The 22,821-nt window shown below is 48.7% G+C and overlaps 1 protein-coding gene across 2 annotated transcripts in view; it reads left to right on the forward strand.

Annotated features, from left to right (window-relative positions):
- The first annotated feature begins 23 nt into the window (after window positions 1–23).
- The window catches only part of MORN5 (MORN repeat containing 5), a 33,682-nt gene continuing 10,884 nt past the window's right edge, over window positions 24–22,821 (forward strand). The window contains exons 1-4 of one of the 2 annotated variants that reach the window (XM_059926557.1): window positions 24–108; window positions 3,859–4,006; window positions 5,683–5,794; window positions 9,835–9,966. In XM_059926557.1, the coding sequence (XP_059782540.1) occupies window positions 62–108; window positions 3,859–4,006; window positions 5,683–5,794; window positions 9,835–9,966 (439 nt within the window). In that variant the 5' untranslated portion in view covers window positions 24–61. The remainder of the gene's footprint in view (window positions 109–3,858; window positions 4,007–5,682; window positions 5,795–9,834; window positions 9,967–22,821) is intronic. The other variant, XM_059926558.1, reaches the window with a different exon arrangement.

Consider the following 22,821-nt stretch of genomic DNA (forward strand, 5'->3'; position numbering starts at 1 on the left):
AGTGAGGCGGAATACACTGAGACTCTGGTCTACCAACGGCTGCAGGCTAGAGGCAGGCACCATGGAGTACACGGGAAGCCAATATATTGGGGAATTTGTAGATGGGAGGTAAGGACCTCGTTTGATTCACTATGTCTTGAACATCCGTGACTGGGAAAAGCCGGCGGTCTTTTTGCCTCTGCAAAGGACTTTGTACCAGACACGTTCACAAACTTTATCCCTTTTAAACTTCAGGACAACCCTTTCAGATAGGAATGTTTATTCCCATTTTACAGTTCAGGAAAATGAGATCCAGAGAAGTGAAGTAACTTGCTCAAGGACGCATATCTAATAAACAGCAGAGCTGAGATACATCCATTCCATGTATACCCGTATATATGTGTGTTTGCTAAATGCCAGTCTTAGATATAGGGATAAGAATATTAAAAATATCAAGATCCTTGCTCTTGTGAAGCTTATCGTCTAGTTGGTATACTGCCAACAAACAGATATATGAGAAGATAATTTCAGATAGTGGCTTTGCTTGAATATTTCCCTCCTCATAGCAACCCTAAGAGATAGATATAATCATCCCCATTATACGGATGGGAAAAGTGAGGCACAAGGTAATTATGTAATGTGCTCAAAGTCACCTTGTTGGCATTTGGCAGAGCAGAGATGAAAACCAGATCTGACTTCAGAGCCCATGTGCTTTCTACTATAGACCCCTGCTGCTGAGCCCCTGTAGAGGATGCATCTAGTTGGAGCAGTCCTGGAAGACTTCATGGCGGAGACAATATTTGAAATGGGCCCTGAAGGTTGGGTAGGATCTAGGTGGGTGGAGATGCAAGGTGAAGAATGTTTCCAGGCAAAGGGAATAGCATGAGCAATAGCTCAGAGGGCTTATAAGGGAAAGAGCAGGCAGTTCAGTTTGGTTGGAGTGTAGAATGTGCCTGGAGGAGAGTGGGAGCCCAAGCTAGACAGGGGGCTGTGCTCTTACGTAGAGAGATTTGAATACCATGCACAATTCTGTGGGTGGGAAGAGCCACTGTTAGACCCTTGGTAGTGCTGGGCATTAGGAAATCTAATTTATTTCATCTCTGTATCCCTCCTCATAGTACATCTGTCTGGCACACACTCAGTTAATGTTAGCCACATGAATGAATAAGAGAATGAATGGATGAATAATATTTGAGATATGGTTATCATATCCTTGTTAAGGATTGATGTCTTCATTATAAAGTAGCTCTCTTTGTTCTTTCTAATTTACTTTGAATTTGAAATGAAGGCATTTCAGGACTTCCCTGGTGGTCCAGTGGTTAAGACTCCGCACTCCCATGCAGGGGGCGTGGGTTCGATCCCTGGTGGGGCAACTAAGATCCCACATGTTGCATGGTACGGCCAAAAAAATACGTCTATAAAATGAAGGCTTTCCACCTTGAATGAATAAAAGAAAAAACGGAAGGGAAGGAGAGGGAGAGGAGGAAGGGAAGGATGGAAAGAGGGACGGAGGGAGGCAGAGTGGAGGTGGGGAGATCAGGTCAGAGCCCATTGCCACTGTCTCGGTAAGAGGCACCAGGTCTCTGGGCCAAGGCAGAGGCAGTGGGGCTGCAGGAAAGAGAAAAATGTAGAAGTTGGGCGATTTCATTGCCAGGACTTGGCAACTGATTGGCTCCTGGTCCCATTCAGAGACTGCTTCCAATCCCAGCCCAGAGCCCACCTCCAGGCTTTGAACCTGGAGGATTCGGCTGCTTTGGCGGAGGAGAGGATGAGTTCTGTTTGGGGTGGGCTGGAGATGTCTGTAGATGGTATGAATAATAGTGTGCAATTCGCAGTAAAAAAAAAAAAAAAAAAAGAGGGGAGTTGCCAAATCTCAGAGAAGGGTTTAGACGGAGACTATGTTTAGAAATGACAGATGTGATCTCAAGCAAAGAGGTAGAGGAAAGAAGAAGAGGAGGGACTTCCCCGGTGGTCCAGTGGTAAAGAATCGCCTTACAATGCAGGGGACGTGGGTTCGATTCCTGGTCAGGGAACTAAGATCCCACGTGCCGCGGGGCAACTAAGCCCGCGTGCCACAACTACTGAGCTGCACGCCTCAACTAGAGAGCCTGCGCGGTGCAAACTACAGAACCCACGCACTCTGGAACCGGGTGCCACAACTACAGAGCCCACGTGCCCTGGAGCCCACACACCACAACTAGAGAGAAGCCCACGCGCTAGTAACGAAAGACCTCGCATGCCTCAACGAAGATCCCACGTGCCACAACTAAGACCCAATGCAGCCAAAAAAAAAAAAAATTTAAAGAAATAAAAAAGAAGAAGAGGAGTTCTCTTTCCTTCTGTGTCTTGCAGCAAAGTAAAAGCAAAATAGTTTTTAAGCTCTTCTGTACGTCAGGCATTCTATTATAGTTTCATAGCCATTAATGCAACAACTTTGCAGGGTGTCATCATTATCCCTATTTTACAGATGAGAAACTCAGGCTTAGAAAGGTGGAGGTCACACAAGGTCACACAGGCATGGAGAGGTGGAGCCAGGTCTGGACTCCAGGCCTGTCCGGCTCAGAAGCTGTGCCTTAACCACAGTGCTCTCCTGCTTGGGGCCTCTGTCACAGCAGCAACTTCTGTCATCCACTCAGGAAGTCCACTGGCCCTTCTGTTTCCTTCGTTCCTTACTTAGTAGATGTTCAGGAGCACCTATTTAAGAAGAAACATCAGAAACTAACACACCATTGTAAAGCAATTATACTCCAATAAAAATGTTTAAAAAAAAAAAAAAAAAGAAACATGATTCTAGGAGCTGAGGATACCAAGGTCTTCCTCTCAAGAAGCTTTGATTAAATAGAGGAGATGAAGTATACAATTACGATGCAAGGCAGGAAGTGCAAGGCGTCCAACGGAGGTACAAACAAAACCAAAAAGAAGTTCAGAGTTAGGAGAGGTAAATACCAGCTAGTGGGGAAGAATGGAGAAGGAATGAAGGAATGAATGAAAGCATATTTCTTAAGCACTCAGTATATGTCAGGCCTTTACTAGGAAAACTGTTACCAGTATCTGGGTTAATCTTGGGCATTAATCTCAGCCATTTCACACGTGAAGTAAGTGGTCCAGCTGGTTCCCTGCCCCGTGCTCAGGTAGGGGCCTGTCTTCTCCTGCAAGGCACTGACCACGCATTATATAATTGCTAAACTGTGTCTCCCACTGAACTGTGAGCCCCCCGAGGACAAGGACTGCATCTACCTTGATCACTGTTGTGTCTGTAGTATTGTATCCAACAGACTAGACTCAGCAAGGCACCTGGCATATAGCAGGTGTTCTGTAAATATTTCTTGGAAAAAAGGAAGGAACAAAGGAAGGAAGGAAAACAGAGAGGTTTAGGAAAGTCTCCAAGATGATACATCTAGGGCATGGTGAAGTAGGATTCAAATTCCTGTTTCCTATCTAAATTTCATACTTTTCCCAGTTTCCTACTTATGGCGCAATGGGCAGGGGTAGGCTGGTTGTGGGGGACGGAGAAGACCCAGCATCAGCTACCAGGAAACCTGGCCCCCATCTCTGCTTCACAGTGTTTACTGTGTGGCTTTGGACGCATTTTTCCCCTATCTGGGCCTCCCAAGGGGGGCTTCCAGGGGCAGTGTGAACTCCAGGACAGTCCCTACCTGAGAGAGAGGGAGAACAAATAGACCAAACCCTGCATCCCCTTCAACACACAGCCCCTCTTACTTTTGAGCTTTGAGGGAAACAAACATTTTGTTTCTGAGCAGAATATTGCTGGGACAGTAACGTCCGAGGACCCTGAGGTTCCTGCTGGCTCTCCTGCACCCGCCAGCTCTGATGCTCCAGCTGCCATGGGGGCTCAGTGACTTCCCTTTGTCCTTACAGGATGGAGGGGGAAGCCGAATACATCCTCCCTACCGAAACAAAATATGTTGGGGAAATGAAGGACGGCATGTTTCATGGCCAAGGAACCTTGTACTTCCCCAGTGGGAGCCGATACGATGCCATTTGGGAGAAAGGATTGGTCGTAAAGGTAATCAGCTGGGGAGGGAGTCTGCAGAAGGGAAAGCCTCAGACAGGAAGAGCCCCCCTGACACACACCCTGCCCTCCCCCTCTGCTGCTCTCTTCTCCCTCCTCTTGATCTTCAGGGCTCTGGAATCCTCTCCCTGTGGATCCAGAAGGGCTCCTGGACAGGCCATGATGAGTTTGAATCCTATTATGCCACCAAATGTGTGACCTTGGGCCCATGACCTCCCCTTTCTGAGACTCATGTTTCTTGTCTATAAACTGGGACAGTGGTTGTATTAGTATCATATTGCTGCTGTAACAAATTACTATAAACTCAGTGCCTTCAAACAACAGAAACTTATTATCTTATGATTCTGGACATCAGAAGTCTACAATAGGTCAGCAGGGCTGCATTCCTTCTGGAGGCTCTGTGGGAGGATCCACTTCCTTGCCTTTTCCAGCTTCTAGAAGTTGCCTGCATTCCTTGGCTCATGGCCATGCATCCCTCTGACCTTCACTTCCATCATCACATCTCCTCTCCCTCTGCTTTTATCATCACCTCGTCTTCTCTCACTCTGACCCTCTTGCCTCCCTCTTATAAGGACCCCTGTGATTACACTGGGCCCACCTAGATAATCCAGGATAATCTCCCCACTTCAAGATCCTTGACTTAATCACATCTGCAAAGTCCCTTTTGCCATGTAAAGTTAACACATTCATAGGTTCAATGATTAGACGTGGACATCTTTGGGGGACCATGATTCCACCGGCCACGAGAGTACCAGGCATCTCCTAGGACGGTTATGAGAATAAATGAGGCAATATATGTGAGCAGTCTGCTCAGTACCTGGCACACAGTAGGCACTCAGTAAGTGTTAGCTCCACCTTTACTATCATGAGAAATCATCTAAGTCAGGAGTTCTTAGCCTGGGATTTGTGGGCCACAAGTAGAATTCAGGGAGTCAATGAAATCTCCCAATTTATTTACAAAAGCTTCTGTGTACATGTGACTATAATTTCTCCAGGAAAAGGATCTATAACTTTCATGGGATTATGGGTGTGTACAGGGGCTGGCTCATGACCTAAAAAAAGGTTAAGAAACACTCCTCGCTTTACAGCTTGGAGAATCTAAGCCCCAGGAAGGGGATGTGACTTACCCAAGGTCACCCAGTGAATTAATAGTATTGGAATTTCCACCCATGTTTCCTGATGCCCAGGCCAATGCGATGTCTACATCCTGAGGCTTCCTTTAGCACTAAGGCAGCAAAAGCTGAATGTACATGTTTGGACAAAGAGCCATGACTGAGGGCTCTGAACTTTCAAGCCATAAGAATAATAGTAACATTTATTGACTGTTTACTATATGCCAGCCCTATGTTAAATGCTTTTCATGTACTATCTCACTGACTCTCACTGAATCAATCCTATTAAATATACAGCATTATTTTCCAATTGGACGAAGGAGGAAACCGAGGGCTACCGAGGATAGGTCATCTGCCCAAGGTCACACAGTGAGTTGCGTATTTTGGGTGCCAGGACTTCATAACCACTCCTCCTAATCACCGCAGCCGTAATAGCTGTGATAGTTATCCCTTCTTTTCTATGGCGATGAAAAAGCCACCCCTTCCCTTGACTTTCGTCCTTCTTGGTGAGTGGGCTGTGGGTTCCTCAGACCTGTGTGTGCGCTCCTTATCTTCCAGGGCACGTACACCTTCTCAGACGGGCTGCAGTATGATGCTGAGAACTGGCATTACTGTGACAGCTACGATCGGAGGTTTTACACTGAGATCTGCTATGGCTTGAAGCCTGCAGGTACCCAGGCACCCTTCTTTCCCTTCACACCCAAACGGAGAGGAAGGTGAAAAACGGTTCTAAATAAATGGGCTGTGGCCCATTGAAGTAACCCACCCAAAGGAGTGTAGTATGGAGCAGGGTCGCAGAATGCAGACGCGCCAGGTTCTAGAATCAGAAAGGCCAGTCCTCAAATCTCAGCTCCCCTGTACCAGCCGGAGACCAAGGGCAGTGCCTCCACCTTTCTGTGCCTCAGTTTTTCCCCTGCAAAATGGGACAATAGCATCATTTACCCCACGTGTCTCGTAAATAAGATCACTCGTATAAAGTGTTTACAACAGTGTCTTGCACGCGCAGTAGGTGCACAGTACCTCTCAGCTGCTGTTATTCATCGGATCAGCTGTAGCACCGACGTGGAACAGCACCGATGGAGCGTGTGCTCTGTGCATCGGGTGCCGGGTGAGGCCCTCTATGATCCCTGTCTCATAGAATCTCCAGATGACCCTGCCATGTCTGCCTTCCTAGTCCCATGTCACAGAGGAGGAAGCTGAGTCCACGTAGTCCAAACACGTGTCCAGTGGCAGAGCTCCCACGGGAGCCCATGTCTTCCTCTCTGAGGTCCCCTGCATCACGCTATGTCCCTTCAAAAATCGAGTTCCATCACAGAGGGCGACATCAGGGCTAGAGTCTGGATTCTGGCAGCTTAAGGGGCTCATCCTGTGTTTGTGAGACTCGTGTGAGGTCAGCTGAACCTCAAGAGGCTAGATTTCAGCACAGCCCAGACAACATATCCAAATGTGGGAAAATGACGTTGCAAACTGTAAAAAAAAAAAAAACCCTAACATGAGATAATGTGGTGTAGTTGACAGAGCAGAGAGCTGGAAGGTCAGGGTTGGAGTCCTAGCATTCCCCCCCCCCCCCCAGTAGCTGGATGAGCCTGGGCAGCTCAACCTCCCTGAGGACAGAAACCTCCAGAAAGCACTCAGGGTCAGAGTCAGTCAGTGCAAACCCTGGCTTTGTGACCTGGATCAGATAGTGGACCCGGTGAGACTCCTTCTCTCCCTTTGCTTTCCTGACACCTCACTCTCCCACTTTCTTTCTATCCCGTCTCCTTTGCAGCTCCTCCTCCCCTTAATTATTAATTTTGGGCTTCCCCACGGCTCTCTGGCTTAGGCCCTCTTCTGTCATCATTCTGTGCCTTCTTCCTACAAGTTGATTCACTTTTAAGCCTTCATTTAATTGAAATCAAAATCCCTAAGTCTCAGATTCCTGCATCCAGCTTCCCCAACACCTACGTTTGGTTGTCCCTCAATTTGCACTGAGTTCATTACCTTCCTCACCAGCTACCTCTCCCCCAAGGATTGCTCCCCCAGAGACTGTCACTCCCCCCCACCCCCAGCCGAGATAAGCCTAATCCTGCCTCCTCCTACCGCTGTGTGCAATCCATCACCTAGTCCTACGGATTCTGCCTCTAAAATATATCCATTTGTTCATTAAACAAATATTTACCAAGCACCGCCATGTGCCAAGTTGAGTTTCTTCATCCTCTCTGACGCTGCCCTATTCCAGACCTCCATCCTCTACCCTTCTTTACCTGATCTCCTGAGATCCACGCTTGACCCCCTCTGGGCCATTCTCCACTCTGTGGTCACTTTCATCTTTGGAAACCGTGAATCTGATTGCCACCAGCCCTTCAGTGCCTCCTCACTACCCTGAAGATAAGGTTCCACACTCTTAAAATGAGCCGCGTTCTCTGGCTCTTGTGAGGTCCCCAGCCTCATCCCTCACTCCCTACCCTTCTCGTATGTCCTCTCTGCTCCTCCAAGAGACCGTGCTCTTGCCTTTCCCTCTGCCTGGAATGCTCTAACCCTCTCACTTCACCCAAATAACTCCTTCCCACCCTTCAGGTCTTAGCTTAATGCCCCTTTCCTGGGACCCTTCCCTGAATTCCCTGACTAGGCAAGTGCTCCCCATGAGAAATCACAGAGCAGCCGTGATCCACTCCCCCAGCTCTGTCGTGAGCATCTCTCAGGAGGAGCCGACTGTGAGCTCCTCGAGAGCAAAGGCTCCGTGTCCGCAGTGCTTAGCACATTGCCTGGCACATACGAGGTGCTCAGTAAAGAGTTATTACCAAACAGGGACAATAATATTGACATCACAGTAGGAGGTGATGGGCGCACTTAGGGTAGTTACAGCAATGATGTTCACAGACGTTCCCTGAGCACCTGCTCTGTGGCAGACATTGGCTGGGCCCCGGGGGACCGGTAGCTTCGAGGACACAGTCTCTGCCTTCAAATAGTTGCCAGTCTGGATGCCACTGGAGAGCCTTGTAAATGGCTCCCCTTGGCTTAGTGATGACTTTGTCATGAGCTTTTCACCCCAGCTGAGGCCTGTAGGCAAAGAGCTCCTGGCCTCAGGCCCTCAGCTCTCAAGCACAGCTTAGGTTTTGCCAAAGCTGCGTCTCTGCCAGTCTTGAGGCAGCGCACAACCTTCCTGCCGCCACGCCTTCTCCTCCAGCGGCTCCTGGCTCAGCAGCTTTATCCTAAGTACGCACTTCCTTCCCGAGTCCCTCGGCACTCTGCTCACCTCTCCAAAAGCCCCCTCTCAGCCTCGGTGGCAGGCATTGTTAGGGCCGGGAGGGTGGGGGGAGGGTTAAGGCTGCCCTTCTCCTCTCTGGGCATCCATGAGATGGGCTTTGGCAGGAGGCTTCGGGGAGAGAACGGCTGTGAAGCGCTTGGCGTGGAGCGTGCCCTCAGTAACCGTCAGCCAATAGTGTACCTGCTTATCCTCGTCAGCCAACCTCAGAGCACCGCTGTGTGCGGGACCCCGAGCTGAGAGTGTGGCGCTGCGCTCGGCAGGCATCCAGCCCTCAGTCCAGAGGACAGGGAATTACAGACCCACTAGTAGAAGGAAACCAAGAAGTTACTTATTCCAACCTTATCTCCTTTCCTCAGGCCTCAGCATCCGAGAGAGACAACACACAGGGGTTATGACCTTAAAGGTACACCGACTCCTTTTTCCCTCCCGGTGGTTCCAATGTCCCCGGTCCTGGGAGGCGGTGCCCAGGCCCTCTCCTCCCCTGATACCAGCAGCTTAATGTATAGGCTACAGAGCTCAGTATCTAACCTTGGGCAAGTTATTTGACCTCTCTGAGCCTCAGTTTTCTTATCTGTAAAATGGGACCACAGGGTTGCTATAAGGATTAAGTGAAATAGTAGGAGTCAAGCACTTAGCACAATGCCTGGCAGCTATTTTGGTAGTTTTGGTCAGGGTTCTTCGTCACCTGATCCTTGCCCACCTGACCCGTTTCTTTCCTGCTGTTTTCCTTACACACACCCTGTTCCGCAAGGCTTCCTGAGCGAGGCATGAAGGCTCATGTCTTGTGGCCTTTGCTCACAACTTGAGTGCCATTCCTCTCCCAGACAATGCCTTTCTAGCTATGTGGCCGACTCTGACACATCCTCAGGGTCTCTCTGATTCCAGAACCTGTGCCCTTTTCATGGTATCCCTAGAAATAGAGGATGGGGTCAAGGGAAGAAGATAGGGGGATGTCCACGTCTAATCATGAATGTGTTATGTGTTATGAATGAATGTGTTAACCTATGAATGTGTTAACTTTACATGGCAAAAGGGACTTTGCAGATGTGATTAAGTCAAGGATCTTGAAGTGGGGAGGTTATCCTGGATTATCTAGGTGGGCCCAGTGTAATCACAGGGGTCCTTATAAGAGGGAGGCAAGAGGGTTAGAGTGAGAGAAGACGAGGTGATGATAAAAGCAGAGGGAGAGGAGATGTGATGATGGAAGTGAAGGTCAGAGGGATGCATGGCCATGAGCCAAGGAATGCAAGCAACTTAGTTTCCCAGACCCTACTTATGGAGCCATTTTCAGGAAGTCCCTCTGGGGCCCTGTTTGTGGTGCTTTTGCTCTGTACCCTGATAGGGAGTGTGTGGTCTAGGAATGGGGCTGGATTGTCACATGAGCAACCAGCCAAAAGTGGACTTTAGGTTGAGACTGGGTTTGGCCTTGGTGGTGAGTTAATGATCCATGATATCCTTTCAAGGTATCTCTCAACTCACCAATATGGACCCGCCTAGAAAAATCCCTCCAGGCTGTTATGACTGCGGAGACGGCTTCTATAACCCGACCACGAGGATTGTCAAGGACTATAAGAATCGCTTTCTGAGAAATGCAGGTATGTGGCACATGTTTTCTCTTCTCTCATCACACATAGGTTTGGTCTATGGCCATACCACCCTGAACGTGCCCAATCTCGTCTGATCACATGTAGGTTTGTGCACACGTGTGCACACACATGCATGCATTTAGCGAGAAAGAAGCTTTTGCCAATAATTGATTGTCCGAAAATTGACAAAAATTGATTGTCTGAATGTTTCACTCTTTGGAATTCTCATGGCTGACAAGTCTATACTTAGTCACAGAGTAGGGCAGAGGACATTAGTGGTCTAACTGTGACAGCACATAAGTGTAGCACTGAAAGGATTCAAGTACTTATCTTTGCCTGCTTCCCTGCAGCTAATAAGTGCCTGCTGTATGCTAGACACTCTGCTTGGTCTCGGCACCAAAGCTAGCCACAAACCCCTTCCTCGTGGAGCTTATGTTTGGCAAATAGCAGACAAGTACTATGAACAGTTAATTACATCATGGAATAAGCATAATGAAAGGGAAAAACATGGCCCTAAATGGTGGTGGGGGGTAGTGGAGATGGGAATGGGGTCCCAGAGAGGTGAGAGTGATGCCGTGGGAGCACAAAGAAGTGGTATCTAATCCAGAACTGGAAATTCCGAGAAGGATTCAAGAAGGAAATAGCTAACCTGAGACCCAAAAAATGATGCGGAGTTGACCCTAAGTTGTGGGGAGAGGTTTTTCAGCCAGAGGAACCAACACAGGTAAAGGCCTGGAAAGTGAGTGATGCCATGTGGTCCAAGATGACTGCTGGCCCCTCAGCCTGGGGAGTACCTTGGAGGATCCAGAACCTCAGTTTGGTGAGTGAACACAAGCTGATCAGACTGAGAAGGACTGACTTACAGTGACCAAACTTGCAAGAGGTCAATGTACAAATAAGAACAAGAACATTTTCCTTTAACACTGTGATTCCTAGCCCTTCTCTTTTCTAGAGTCATAATCCCACTAGGAATAACCAAAACTACGGACCCTCTTCGTAGAAAAATGCCCACATATGCACACACACAAATATATATGTGCACACACACACATACACACACACACACACACATATATGCATTTTGCTTATAGTCTTAAGGGGTTGATGGTTCCCCTAAAGACCCAGGTCAAGAAACCCTACTGTGTAATGAGAAAGAAACTGCCAGGTAGACCAGAAGGCCTGGGTTGGCTGCTGAGTGTCTCCACTCCCTGTAGGGAAATTTACTCAGTAATTCAATGATGATCAGAAAGTTGCCTTGCGGTGCTGGAATAAGTGCAAAGGGAATCGTCAGCTGATGTTGTGGCTGAATCCTGGAGCTGAGATACCCCTCGCCCACTGGGTGCTCCTGGGGGAACATGGCAAATGCTTGTGTTCCAAGTCCCTGGCACTTTTCTCTGACTTCTCATCTTCCATTAACAGAGTGTACTATATAGAACACTAATTCTGCTGGATATAAATAGGCTCCCATGAAGTTTCTTGATCAAATCAACTAAGGAGATACTGAGTTAAGTAATACTAAACAGTTTTACTTACTGAAGGGCGTCTCAGGACCTTTTAAATGCTGGTATACTTTGTAGTTTTCCTTCCCGGCACTTATTTCAACTGTAATTAAATACTCACTTGTGTAATGAATTGCTTACTGTCTGCCTCTCCCACTAGACGGTAAGGTCCTTGAGAGCAGGGACTCTGTCTGTCTTGTCTCCACTTGTACCTGTCCAGTGTCCAGTCAGAAAAACAAAGAATTTAATATCAGGAAATTGGTTAAGTAAGTACTGGAGAGCTGAAAAATCAAAAGGAAGACATTGAGGTGACAGAGAAAGTAACTGCAGGAAGCAGCTACCACCTCAAAACTGGGGGCGGGGGGGAAGCAAGAGATTGGGTTATTAGAATGTAGATTGATAGAGGCCCCCCCAACCAGGAGCTGCATCCCAGACTTGTGAGGAGGGGGCGCTGCCCAGGAGGGCCTCTGGAGAGACAGCACAGTGACGCTGATTCTAGGAGCGTGGGGAAAGCTGGAAACTGGAAGCGAAAGGCCACTGCTGAGACACTGACCAGAGCAACAAGCAAAACAGGAAAGAGCGTGTCCCCTCCCCCTCTGTCTGCCTCGAAGCACCTGACTGGGGGCCAGCTGGCAAAGGGGAAATATCCTCCACGTGGTCCCAGTCCCAGCATCGCCAAGCAGAGTGTAGAAAGGTAGGTCTGGAGTTGAGAGTCAGTTGCTTCATAACTGGCCCCATCAACTGCTTGTTGTTGCTCAGCATCCAAACACAGTCTTCTCTGCTGCAAAGATAACATATTTATGCTTTTTTGTATTACAAGTTGCAGCTATCCTTCCTACTAATACAAAGATGCTCTCACCACCTCCTCGGAGAGGGGAGACCTTAAACCCAATAGACGTTGCATCCATCTTTGAGTGATGTTCTCCCTTGACAGTCCTGCCTAATCTACAACCTACACGCCACTGCCAAGAATCTTCCTATAAAATATTAAGGGGAAAAGAGGAAAGAAGAGAAAAAAAATTAGTTAATAAAAGCAAATATGTAGATAGATAAATGATATAGCTACTGTTATACATAAACATACAAGCAAGGAAGAAAAGCTGTATCGTCGATACAGTCCTCTTTCTATAACTGGTCATGAGGCTGTAGTTAATACTTATAAATTCCTTTTTCTATTATAAATTCCATGTTCCATTTGCTTTCTGCCCGCATTTCAGTTGGTCTGGTTTTTTAACAGGTAGGGCGACCCAAACCTTCATTCTTAAGGGGTCTGAATCCTTACTGGTCCTGCCTTTTTTGGTTGTTTCGTTGGTTGGTTTAGTTTTGCATTCATTTTTACTATTGGCAGTGGAAGTACTAAGAAGTGCCCTAGAGAACCCCCTTGGGTTCCATACAGCGTCTCCTTTCCCCAGTAACAGCAACCCAATTTCCACCTGGCAATCGAGATCCCTCACTCCAGCCAGAAATGTATTCCCCTACTTTGCCTGTTGTTTCAGTGGCATAAGGTGCCAAAATGGCTAGGTGGCTGTTTCCACTTCCAGTTCAATCGAACCATTGTTGTATCACTTGGTGGGACCATTTCTCCTTGAGAACTAAGGCCTCTGAACCAGTAAAGTTCAAAGTTACAGGAGAAAGGAAGCAAAATTTTTTCTTAAAAACTGGCACACTGCTGTAGCTCCAGCGCCAAGCACAGACCCAGGCACATATTAGGTGCTCATTAACTGTATATGAAAAAAATAAATTAAGGAATGAGTGTGTACTGTGAATCTCTACCAGAGAGATATATTTACATCATTTCCTAAAATTATTTGACCATAAAATTAGTTGGGAGATGGGGCAGCAGGGAGAATTTTTATGGCACTAGTGTTTTGGGGAATTCTGCGTTAGCATAATCTTTCTTCAGTTGTTGTACAATACAACTGATGCATTTTCAGTTTTCTAGATTTGAATTGTATTCCAGTATTGCCTCACTGAGAGGACATGCTGGTCCTGTGCAGGTTCACAGACTGGTGGAGAAGACAGATACAAAAAAATATAATCACAATATCATGAGATGTGGGCCCTGGTGGGGGGAAGCCCTGGAGAATGGTGCGGGGGGGATGAGGAGGGGGAATTGATCACCTGGCCAGGATGGAGGGTGTCAGTCAGGAAAAACGTCCCAGAAGTGATAGGTCTTTTTTTTGGCTGCGCCGCATGGCATGTGGGATCTTAGTTCCCCGACTAGGGATCAAACCCGCGGCCCCTGCAGTGGAAGTGCAGAGTCCTAACCACTGGACCACCAGGGAATTCCCCAAGTGATGGGTCTTAAAGGATGAGTAAGGGTCTCATAAACAGGATCGTTGGGGAAGGGCATTCCAGGCACAGGGAACAGCATGGGCAAAGACACAGAGGCATGAATGTGCATGGTGTGACTGGGGAATCAGAAATTGTGGTTCCCAGAATCCTGTGGGCAAAAGCCATGCTTGATGACAAACTTTAAAATGCATCATGGGGATGCACAGAGGATTTTAGGGCAGTGAAAATACTATGGATGATACTATGATGATGGATACATGTCATTATACATCTGTCCAAACCCATAGAATATACAACACCGAGAGTGAACCCTAATGTCAACTAAGGACTTTGGGTGATTATGACGTGTCCATGTCGGTTCATCAGTGGTAACAAATGTACCATCTGGTGGGAGATGTTCATAATGGGGGCGACCGTGCATGTGTGGGGCAGGGAATATATGGGCAATCTCTGTACCTGCCCCTCAATTTTATTGTGAACCTAAAACTGCTCTAAAAAATTAAGTCTTTTAAAAAACTGCATCAGGGGAAGGGAAGGCCATTCTTAGAAGGGCAGACACTGATGATTGTTTGGGCGACAAATATTTATTGACCAGTTGCTATAGGTCGGGCTCTGTGTTAGGCATGAGGGTGATAGCGGCATCCTAGAGGCTCTCAGGCAGCAAGAGAAAGTGACAGTGAAATGGATCGTGACAGTTCAGAGTTGCTGCAAGAGAACCTCGTGTGGATCCCAAACCCTGGAGGCCAGCAGGCCAGGGAGGTTTTCTGGAAAAAGCAAGATCTAATGTGAAACCCAAATAAGAGCAAACAAGTGCATCAGGGTTGGGAAGAGTGTTAAAGGCAGAGGGAACAGGATGTGCAAAGGATTAGAGATGGGGGAGAGCGCTGCACATCTAAGAGGCTACAGGTCGTTCAGGAGCGTGAGACACCAATATGTCAGGGGAAAGAGACCAGGAGAGGAGGCCCAAGAGGGCAGGAGGAAAGCTCACAGGTGTCTTTTCACCTGAGGGCCGTGGGGGAGTAAGGGAAGGTTTTAGGCAAGTGGAATAGTAACTGATTTGTCCATTAGAAAGATTTCTCTTGTTACATTAGAAAAGGGGCCAAAGGATAGGAAATGGGAGATCCTTCCAGCAAGATGGCAAGAGAGGGGCATCTGAAGGGCCATGGGCCCCAGGTTCCAGGCTGCCTGCTGGCTGACCCTGGGCCAGTGCCTTTCCTCTCTGGGCCCCTTTCTCTTCATCTGTAAAATGACATGGTTGAACTGGATAATTTCTAGGGTACTTCTAACCTTAAGAGTCTATGATGGAGGAGAAAGGGAGCCAAGGGGTATTTTGGTCCTGATATTATAGGACAGATCAAGTTCAGAGTGTCCTGAAAACCACTAAAAAGGGGTCTCTGGTAGTAACCACCTGGTCATTACCCTTGACTCACCTCACCCTGCCGGGGACTGACGTGGCCTTCTGTCCATCTTCTGTTGTCCCCCAGGGCCCTTTCTCCCCTGCATCCCAATCTGCCCCGTAAACGGTGCTTCCTGTTGGCGTCCTGGAGGCTCAGGACTGCTGGCCACGTGGGCCTGAGGCGGGTGACTGAGGCCATCCCAGAGTAAACACAGTGGCCTAAGCCACTGCTATTATGAGGCACATGCTACCTGGGTGGGTCAGAGCCGGGGATGCTGTTTTATAGGAGGTCACAGGCTGGGGCACCAGCAGAAGGGTCACCTTTCGCTCTGAACTGCCTCTGGGCAGAGAGAAAGCCCTGGACGGCTAAGCTGCAAATTGCTAGGCTGTGAGCACGCTTGACAGATCCAGGTTTACTAGACTTGGGTTTCCAAGTGTGCCTTTCTTCACTGGAAAGGACAGTACCTACTGCTGGATCACTGTGAGAGTTTAAATCCATCCTTCCGCTCATCCAAAAGTGTTTGAGTGCCTGCAGTGCGCCAGGCTTTGGGGAGCAAGGCAGGCAAGAATTCTCTCAAACTGTGGCTGTCAAACCTTTGGACCTTGGCTCTTATCAGGAATGATTTACATCATGACCCAGAACACTCACGTATGTATTCTTACATGAGATGTGCTATGATCGTTTCTATTCAGTTTTTTTTTTGGCCTTACGGCGCAGCATGTGGGATCTTAGTTCCCCAACCAGGGATCGAACCCGCACCCCCTGCATTGGAACCGCGGAGTCTCAACCACTGGACACCCAGAGAAGTCCGTATTTTCTACTCAGTTTTTTAAAATGACGGTTGCTATGCACTAAATTGATTTCACAGCCTTCTTAAGGGTCAGGACCATTGTTCTAGGCAGCCTTCCCTGACCAACCCCTCCCTCCCCGCCCCCCGGCCTCCCTCCATCCTGTCTGTGTGAGATGTCCCTCCTCTGTGCTCCCACAAGCCTCACAGCACTTAGCCCATGACAGTAGAAGAATCTCTATTTGCCTATCTTCCCCACTAGACTAAGAGCTTCTTGAGGGCGGGGGCCATGTGTCTGTGTCTGATTCAGCCCTGGGTGTTCTGCACCTCACACGGGTCCCACAAGTTGGAGGTGATTCAATGTTTGTGAAAGAAAAGCAGGCAGGCGGGCAGAGGACCTCCCTACAAGTCTCTCAGATTCTTCAACAAATTATACAAAATTCAGTCCCCGGCACATAATAGACAACTTATTTTCAATAATAAATATAAGCCGTTATATTTCTCTGCACCTCCAAGTTTGAAAAGCTTAAAAGCTTAAGCATTAGAGATCTCAAACCAGTGGCTCTCAAGCCAGAGTTTTTGTTTGGCTGGCCCCATGTTTGAAATGGCATGGGTTTGGGCACCAACAGGGGGCAAGCACTGCCCAGGTTCCCACCACTCCCTGCTGTCTGACCCCCATTAGCACCTGTCATTGTTTGGGGCAGGGTGGGGGGATCGCGCCATGCCGCAACTTGCAGGATCTTAGTTCCCCAAGCAGGGATTGAACCCCGGCCCACGCAGTGAAAGCACCGAGTCCTAACCACTGGACCGCCAGGGAATTCCCAGCATCTGTCATTTCTTTAAGGTACCCACCTTAAAGCCTTTGAGCTTATGAGCCCTGCATCTCCTGGGAACTCTACATGCATCCTGTGAGCTGGGAATGGGTGTGCCCTGAGATGAGGAATCCAGGTCAGGGAGTGATGAATGACAGACTGGTGATGGTGAAGCTGGAATTCTAACCCACTCCCATCTTCCTACACGTCCTGTGGTCTTTCCACTCCCCCCTGACGCTGCCTCTGTTGGGACCATAAAACCATAAAAGACGGCAACTCAATGGAGGCAATATTGCAATCAACACAGCAGACACAAAACAGAACAGAGACTGAGTTAGGAGCTCCCTCCCGCAGGAGGCTTGAGAGCGGGAAGAGGTCAGAGAGATAGCGTGGTGCGGTGGAGAAATGCCCAGGACCTAGAATACACACATCCGGCCGTCCTCTGGTCCCGGATCCACCACTGGCCAGCTAGGTGGCCATGGGTAGCTTACTTCTTGTCTCCTCTTGGAGCCTGTTTCCTCATCTGTAAAATGAGCATTATAGTAGTTCTTAATCTGGAGGAATCGTGGTTAGAAAAGATGGAGTTAAGTAAGCAAAGTACATAGCACAGCACCCAGCTCAAGGCACGTGTCCAGTGATCGGTAGTTGTGGCTGTTATCATTGTGCTAATTACTGGCTCTGGCTGGGGGAGAGAGAGGAAAGTAAGCCCTGGGGTTTGTTAAGATTTCTCTAGGTGTTTGAGAGGGGAGAAGGCTCTGAGGGGACATGTGATTGGACGTGCTAGGTCTCTCTGCCTCCTCAGGGGTTTTGCTGGGGAAATGAAATCTTGCTGAAACTCCGGGGTCTGCAGACTCTTGACTATGGTGTTCAGAGTGCCAGTCTACATCTCACCCCCCTGTCTCTTCCCACCCCATGGTCCAGCCCAAGCAGACTAGCTGCCCTCCATTGATCAACATGGCTCTATTCTCACATCGTATGTTCCCCCCGCTGAGAATGCCCTTCCCCCTCTCTCCCCGCCCCCGTCACAGTCCTCGTCTCTCCATGCTCAGCACACAACAGAAGGCCGTGGTTCACCTGCAAGCCCGGAAGAACGGCAGGCAGCTTCACCTGCGCGTCCACAGCTCAGGGTCCCGAAGCTGGGAGAGGAATGCACACCGAGGAGGCTCCTTACCAGGGCTCGCTAAGTGCCTTACCTGCTTATCTCTGCTCTTCCCAGCATCCCCAGTGGGGAGTTTTCAGGAGCCAGAGTTTGCAATGAGAAGATCTGGTCTCAAATAGGTTAATAACTTGCTCCCAGTCACACAGCTGGCAACAGAGTCGAGTGGAACCCAACTCTGCCCAAACCCTCTTCTTTTCCTTCTTCTTGCCAGCTTTGTGTCCTAGCTTGTTCTTTCTTTTTTTATATATTTTTTAATTAATTAATTTATTTTTGGCTGCTACTCTGCATTGCAGTGCGCGGGCTTCTCATTGAGGTGGCTCCCGTTGTTGCAGAGCACGGGCTCTAGGCACGCAGGCTTCAGTAGTTGTGGCACATGGGCTCAGTAGTTGTGGCGCGTGGGCTCTAGAGTGCAGGCTCAGTAGTTGTGGCACACGGGCTCAGTACTTGTGGCTCGCGGGCTCTAGAGCGCAGGCTCAGTAGCTGTGGCGCACGGGCTTAGTTGCTCCGTGGCATGTGGGATCTTCCCGGACCAGGGCTCGAACCCATGTCGCCTGCATCGGAAGGCGGATTCTTAACCACTGCACCACCAGGGAAGTCCCTGTCCTAGCTTATTCTTTACTCGGCATCTCCGCTCCCGGACAGGGCTGTGTCTCATTCACAGGTGCTCCTGCACCAAGCACAGTTCCTGGTACCAGCGAGGGAGCTCAGTGATGCTCTAAATGAATGAAAAGGTCCATTTGAGAGTCTTGAGACAAGAACACCACAGTCCCCAAATGAGATGCTACCTTTTTTATAAAGGGTCCTTTACAGACGGTGGCCCAGTAGGGAAGCATTGCAAGACATTTGGGATAGTTACCTTTAACATAGTGGGAAATTGGGAGATAACTCTAACCCTTAGCCCTGCTACTCTCCCCTTTCTTTCCTCTCAGGAGGGATGCGCCTGAGCCGTGCTGGCAGTGTGTACATCTCTTCGAGTAGCTGTTGCTTGCCTCAACGTTACTATCAGGAATCATTTGCAAAATAGCTGCACCACTAAGCCTTCTTCCCTCCCCGCAATTAATGACACCCCATGCGCGTGTCTCAGATGAAAGGCACATTATTAATATTCAAAGGAAAAAACCCTCGTAACCATTTTAACATATACAACTAACAATGAACTAAATTTGCTTTGTGGAAGACAGAGAGTGAGCATCCCAAATTAGTTTATGTAAAAGCTGAAATTCCTCCCCGAAAGGTCTCAGTACCATCCTCAAAGAATATCCTGATCATCAGAAATGCTGTCAAGATTCCCGCCAACATTATCCCCTTTGTTGTCTGAAATGTTGAATCAAGCACATCTGGCAAATGTCCTAGAGCTCACAAATCTTTCAAACAGCGTATAATTCCCAACGGTTAAAGAGAGAACGCCACCGCTTAATCGTGCGCCTCTTCAAAATAGCACCAACTTTCCTTCAATCAGAAACAATGGCTTGGGCTTCTTAAAAATATCGCATACCAGTGATTATTTGCGGAGAGGGCCCCTTTGCGTTTGAACCTGTAGGTTTCAGACAGAATTTAAAATCAAGATCACGAGCCTCGTTTGAATGTATGCTCGGGTAAATGGACAATGGGAAGAAGCAGGGGTGTGAATCGGTGTCCAAAGAGTGACCTGGCCTGGGTGATTCGGAGTCTTTTGGAGGTGACAGCTGGCTCCACCAGAATGAGGACGGAGAGGATGAAGGTGATAGGGGGGTGGGGTGACAGGTGGCATTGACTGAGCCTTGACCCTACACAAGACACTCAACTACAGGGGAGGGGTGTATTCGCATGATCCCTGTTTGACAAATGAGGAAACTGAGGCTCGGTGAAGTTAAAGAATTTCCCCAGAAAATTTGGCAGACACTGGGATTCACATTTGGGCTCATCTGCCTCCAGAGATTTGCCTCTTTCCACTTTGCCCAGCCAACTCCAAGACTGTCTGTCCACAGAGGCCTGGGCACGGAGCTCCCAGACATTGGTGTTTATCTGCTCCCCACCCAACTTTTAAAAAGCTGCATAGTGAGCACCTAGAAGTGAAAGACCACTTGGCCTTCTAAAGTTTTTCTGGTATTATTTAAACAGTTGAAAACTAGAAACATCCCAAATGTCCAGCAGGAGGGAACTCATTAAATAATATATGATATAGCCTCGGGAATTCCCTGGTGGTCCAGTGGTTAGGACTCAGTGCCTTCACTGCCATGGACCCGGGTTCGATCCCTGGTCGGGGAACTAAGGTCCTGCAAGCTGCATGGTGCGGCCAAGTAAAAGATAATATATGATATAGGCTTACAATAAAATACAATGCAGCCATTCAAATGGCAGTGAAGGAATGGATCTCTTGATATACAAAGGTATCCATAGTTTATTTCAGGTGAAAAAGCAGGATAATAATAATAACCACCATTTACTGAGTGCTTACTATGTTCCAGGCACTGGTTTGAGCACTTTACATAATTTATTTTCTTTTATCTAAGAAATAGTTGTCTTTATTATTTCCATTTTACAGATCATGAAACTGAGGTGAGGTGAAATGCTTTGCCCAAAGTTACCCGGGTAATAGGTGGCAGGGCTGGAATTTGAATCCAGGTCTAGCTGACTCAGAGGTAAAGATGACATTTGAGCTGGTTCTGAATGAGAAGCTGGAGTTTATTAGTGAAAGAAAGAAAGAACCAAGGGCCTTCCTTGTGGCCCAGAGACATAAAAATATCCAAGGAGTGTAAGATGGCAGTAGTGGTTCTTTTTCCCTAGATAGTTCTCTGCCCACTTTATTGCTCAAAAACTGGCCAAGGAACACGAGTCTTTCAATGCCACCAACAAACCAAGACTCTTCTCATCTTGAAGCCTCTGCCTCCACCTGACCGGTGAGAAAGCTGAGACCCAGAGAGGGCAGATGACATGCCGGACCCCACACAGCCTGTCTGTGGTAGGGCCGGGGCTGGACCCGCCTTCCCACCAGCCAGCCAGGGCTCCTTTGGCAAACCCAGGCTGTCCCCCACCCTACTTCCCCCGCGGTTTCTGCAAAATGGCCGAGCGAGTCTCCTGCCCCGCCCCCTCCTGCTGTCATCTCTCCTCGAGACAAAAGGCAATTTACCCAAATGTTATAATCACCTGGATGCTGGCACGCAGGGCCATGCCTGCCATATCTGCGATACTGTTAGCAGCACCATAGTGAAGGCTTTGTGGAGGGATAATATCACATTGTAACTGCCGAAGAAAATGCCCACACGGATCACAGATCCCGGCATCTGCTTTAAGCAAAAGGGGTATGAAGGGAATTATGAGTATCAAATGCCTTCACTGTGCCAGGGGCTTACCACATCCCAGCCCTTTGAGGAATGCATCATTATCCCTATTTGGCAGATGGGGAAACTGAGCCTCAGAGAGTAAGTAACTTACAGGAGCAGTTACTAAAGGGAGGAATTGGGACTTGAACCCAGGCATCTCTGACACCAGAGGCCACGCTCTGAACTGATATGAACTCTCTGAGAGTCTGGCAAAGCTCTGGACCTTCTTCTCCCCAGAGAAATACACTAGAACCCACCCCCCTCCCCTACAGAGGGTGGGATCGGCCGGTCAAGGTCCTTGCTCTAGGAATGACAGCCTGCCCTGCCTTGCTGCCCCTCCCTGACCTGTGGGAACCGCCCCCTGCCCGACTCTTTCCCCAGTTCCAATTCCAAAGGCCCTGGAAATTCCCCTTCCAGCCATTGTGCCCACAGGACTCTGACAGCAATACATCCCCCACCCCCCATAGCAGCCTCCTGGAAGCATCCAAAGGATACAGCTTCCCCTTCCGTGGCTGGAGTCCACCCGAGCCAGCACCGCCGTGGTTTGTTTTGTCTCCTTTAATAGAAGTGGATGCGAGGCCAGAGCCCAGGGGGAAAGAGCCTCATCTCGCTTCCTCAGCCCACACGCTGGAACTCAGGGCAGTTGGCTGAGAGCCCTGCTCAGCCTCAGGTCCCGGAGAGGAAGGCAGGGTTACAGGCCAGCTCCAGGGACCGCCAGATCTGCCCTCAGACCCTGGTTCTGCCATTGGCCAGCTGTGTGATCTCAAGCTAGACTCTTAACTTCTCTGAGCTTCGGTTTCCTCAGCTGACAAATGGGGGTAGAACTACGAGCTTCCTTCCAGGGTTGTGGTGAGTGTTACTGAGATGATGCGGGGATGCAGCGAGAGCAGTGCCCAGCCCACGAGGAGCTTCAGGCCCGTCGGAGATCACACTTGGGACTGTTTTACATCCCAGGGACTAGTACTGGTTGAGAAGCAGGGGCCTCCTTAACCCCATGCCCCCAAGGGAGGAGCCAGGGTGACCTTGGCAAGCTGCCCTCTGGCCTCCTCCCACCTGCTTTTCATGCCAGTTTCAAAACTGGGCTGGAGGCCTGCAGTCCCCTGATCTCTCTAGCCCGCCTTTGGCACTGTTCTGGATGTGTTCCCATCATCCTCAGCATTTCTTATTCATCTGGAGCCTCAGACCCTCTAAGATCCCCCCAGACGCAGGCCCTAACTGATCCCCTGCGGATACCAGGGTCTCACCTGGAGGCCACCTCAGTGCCTGCCACCTCCCCAAACCAGTGCAGGGTCGGGGGTGGGGAGAGATGCAGAAACAGTCACAGGACCCGGGATGGGCACTCTCTGGACGGAAGCCTAGAGCCTAAGTGTTCAAAAGGCTGCAGAGAACCTCCTGCCCCTCAAAATATAGGTCAGAAAGTAAAATAACAGAAACCAGAAAAAAAGTATATGGAAGGAAGTCCAACATAATTCTATATTCTCCATGATGTTTATATTAATGTTTAATCTGGAATATCAGATATGAGATTCTTTTTTTTTTTTCAGTATATGTATTTTATTTATTTATTTGTGACTGCGTTGGGTCTTCGTTGCTGCGCACGGGCTTTCTCTAGT

The sequence above is a fragment of the Balaenoptera ricei genome, chromosome 6, assembly GCF_028023285.1.
Source record: "Balaenoptera ricei isolate mBalRic1 chromosome 6, mBalRic1.hap2, whole genome shotgun sequence".
Lineage (NCBI taxonomy): Eukaryota > Metazoa > Chordata > Mammalia > Artiodactyla > Balaenopteridae > Balaenoptera > Balaenoptera ricei.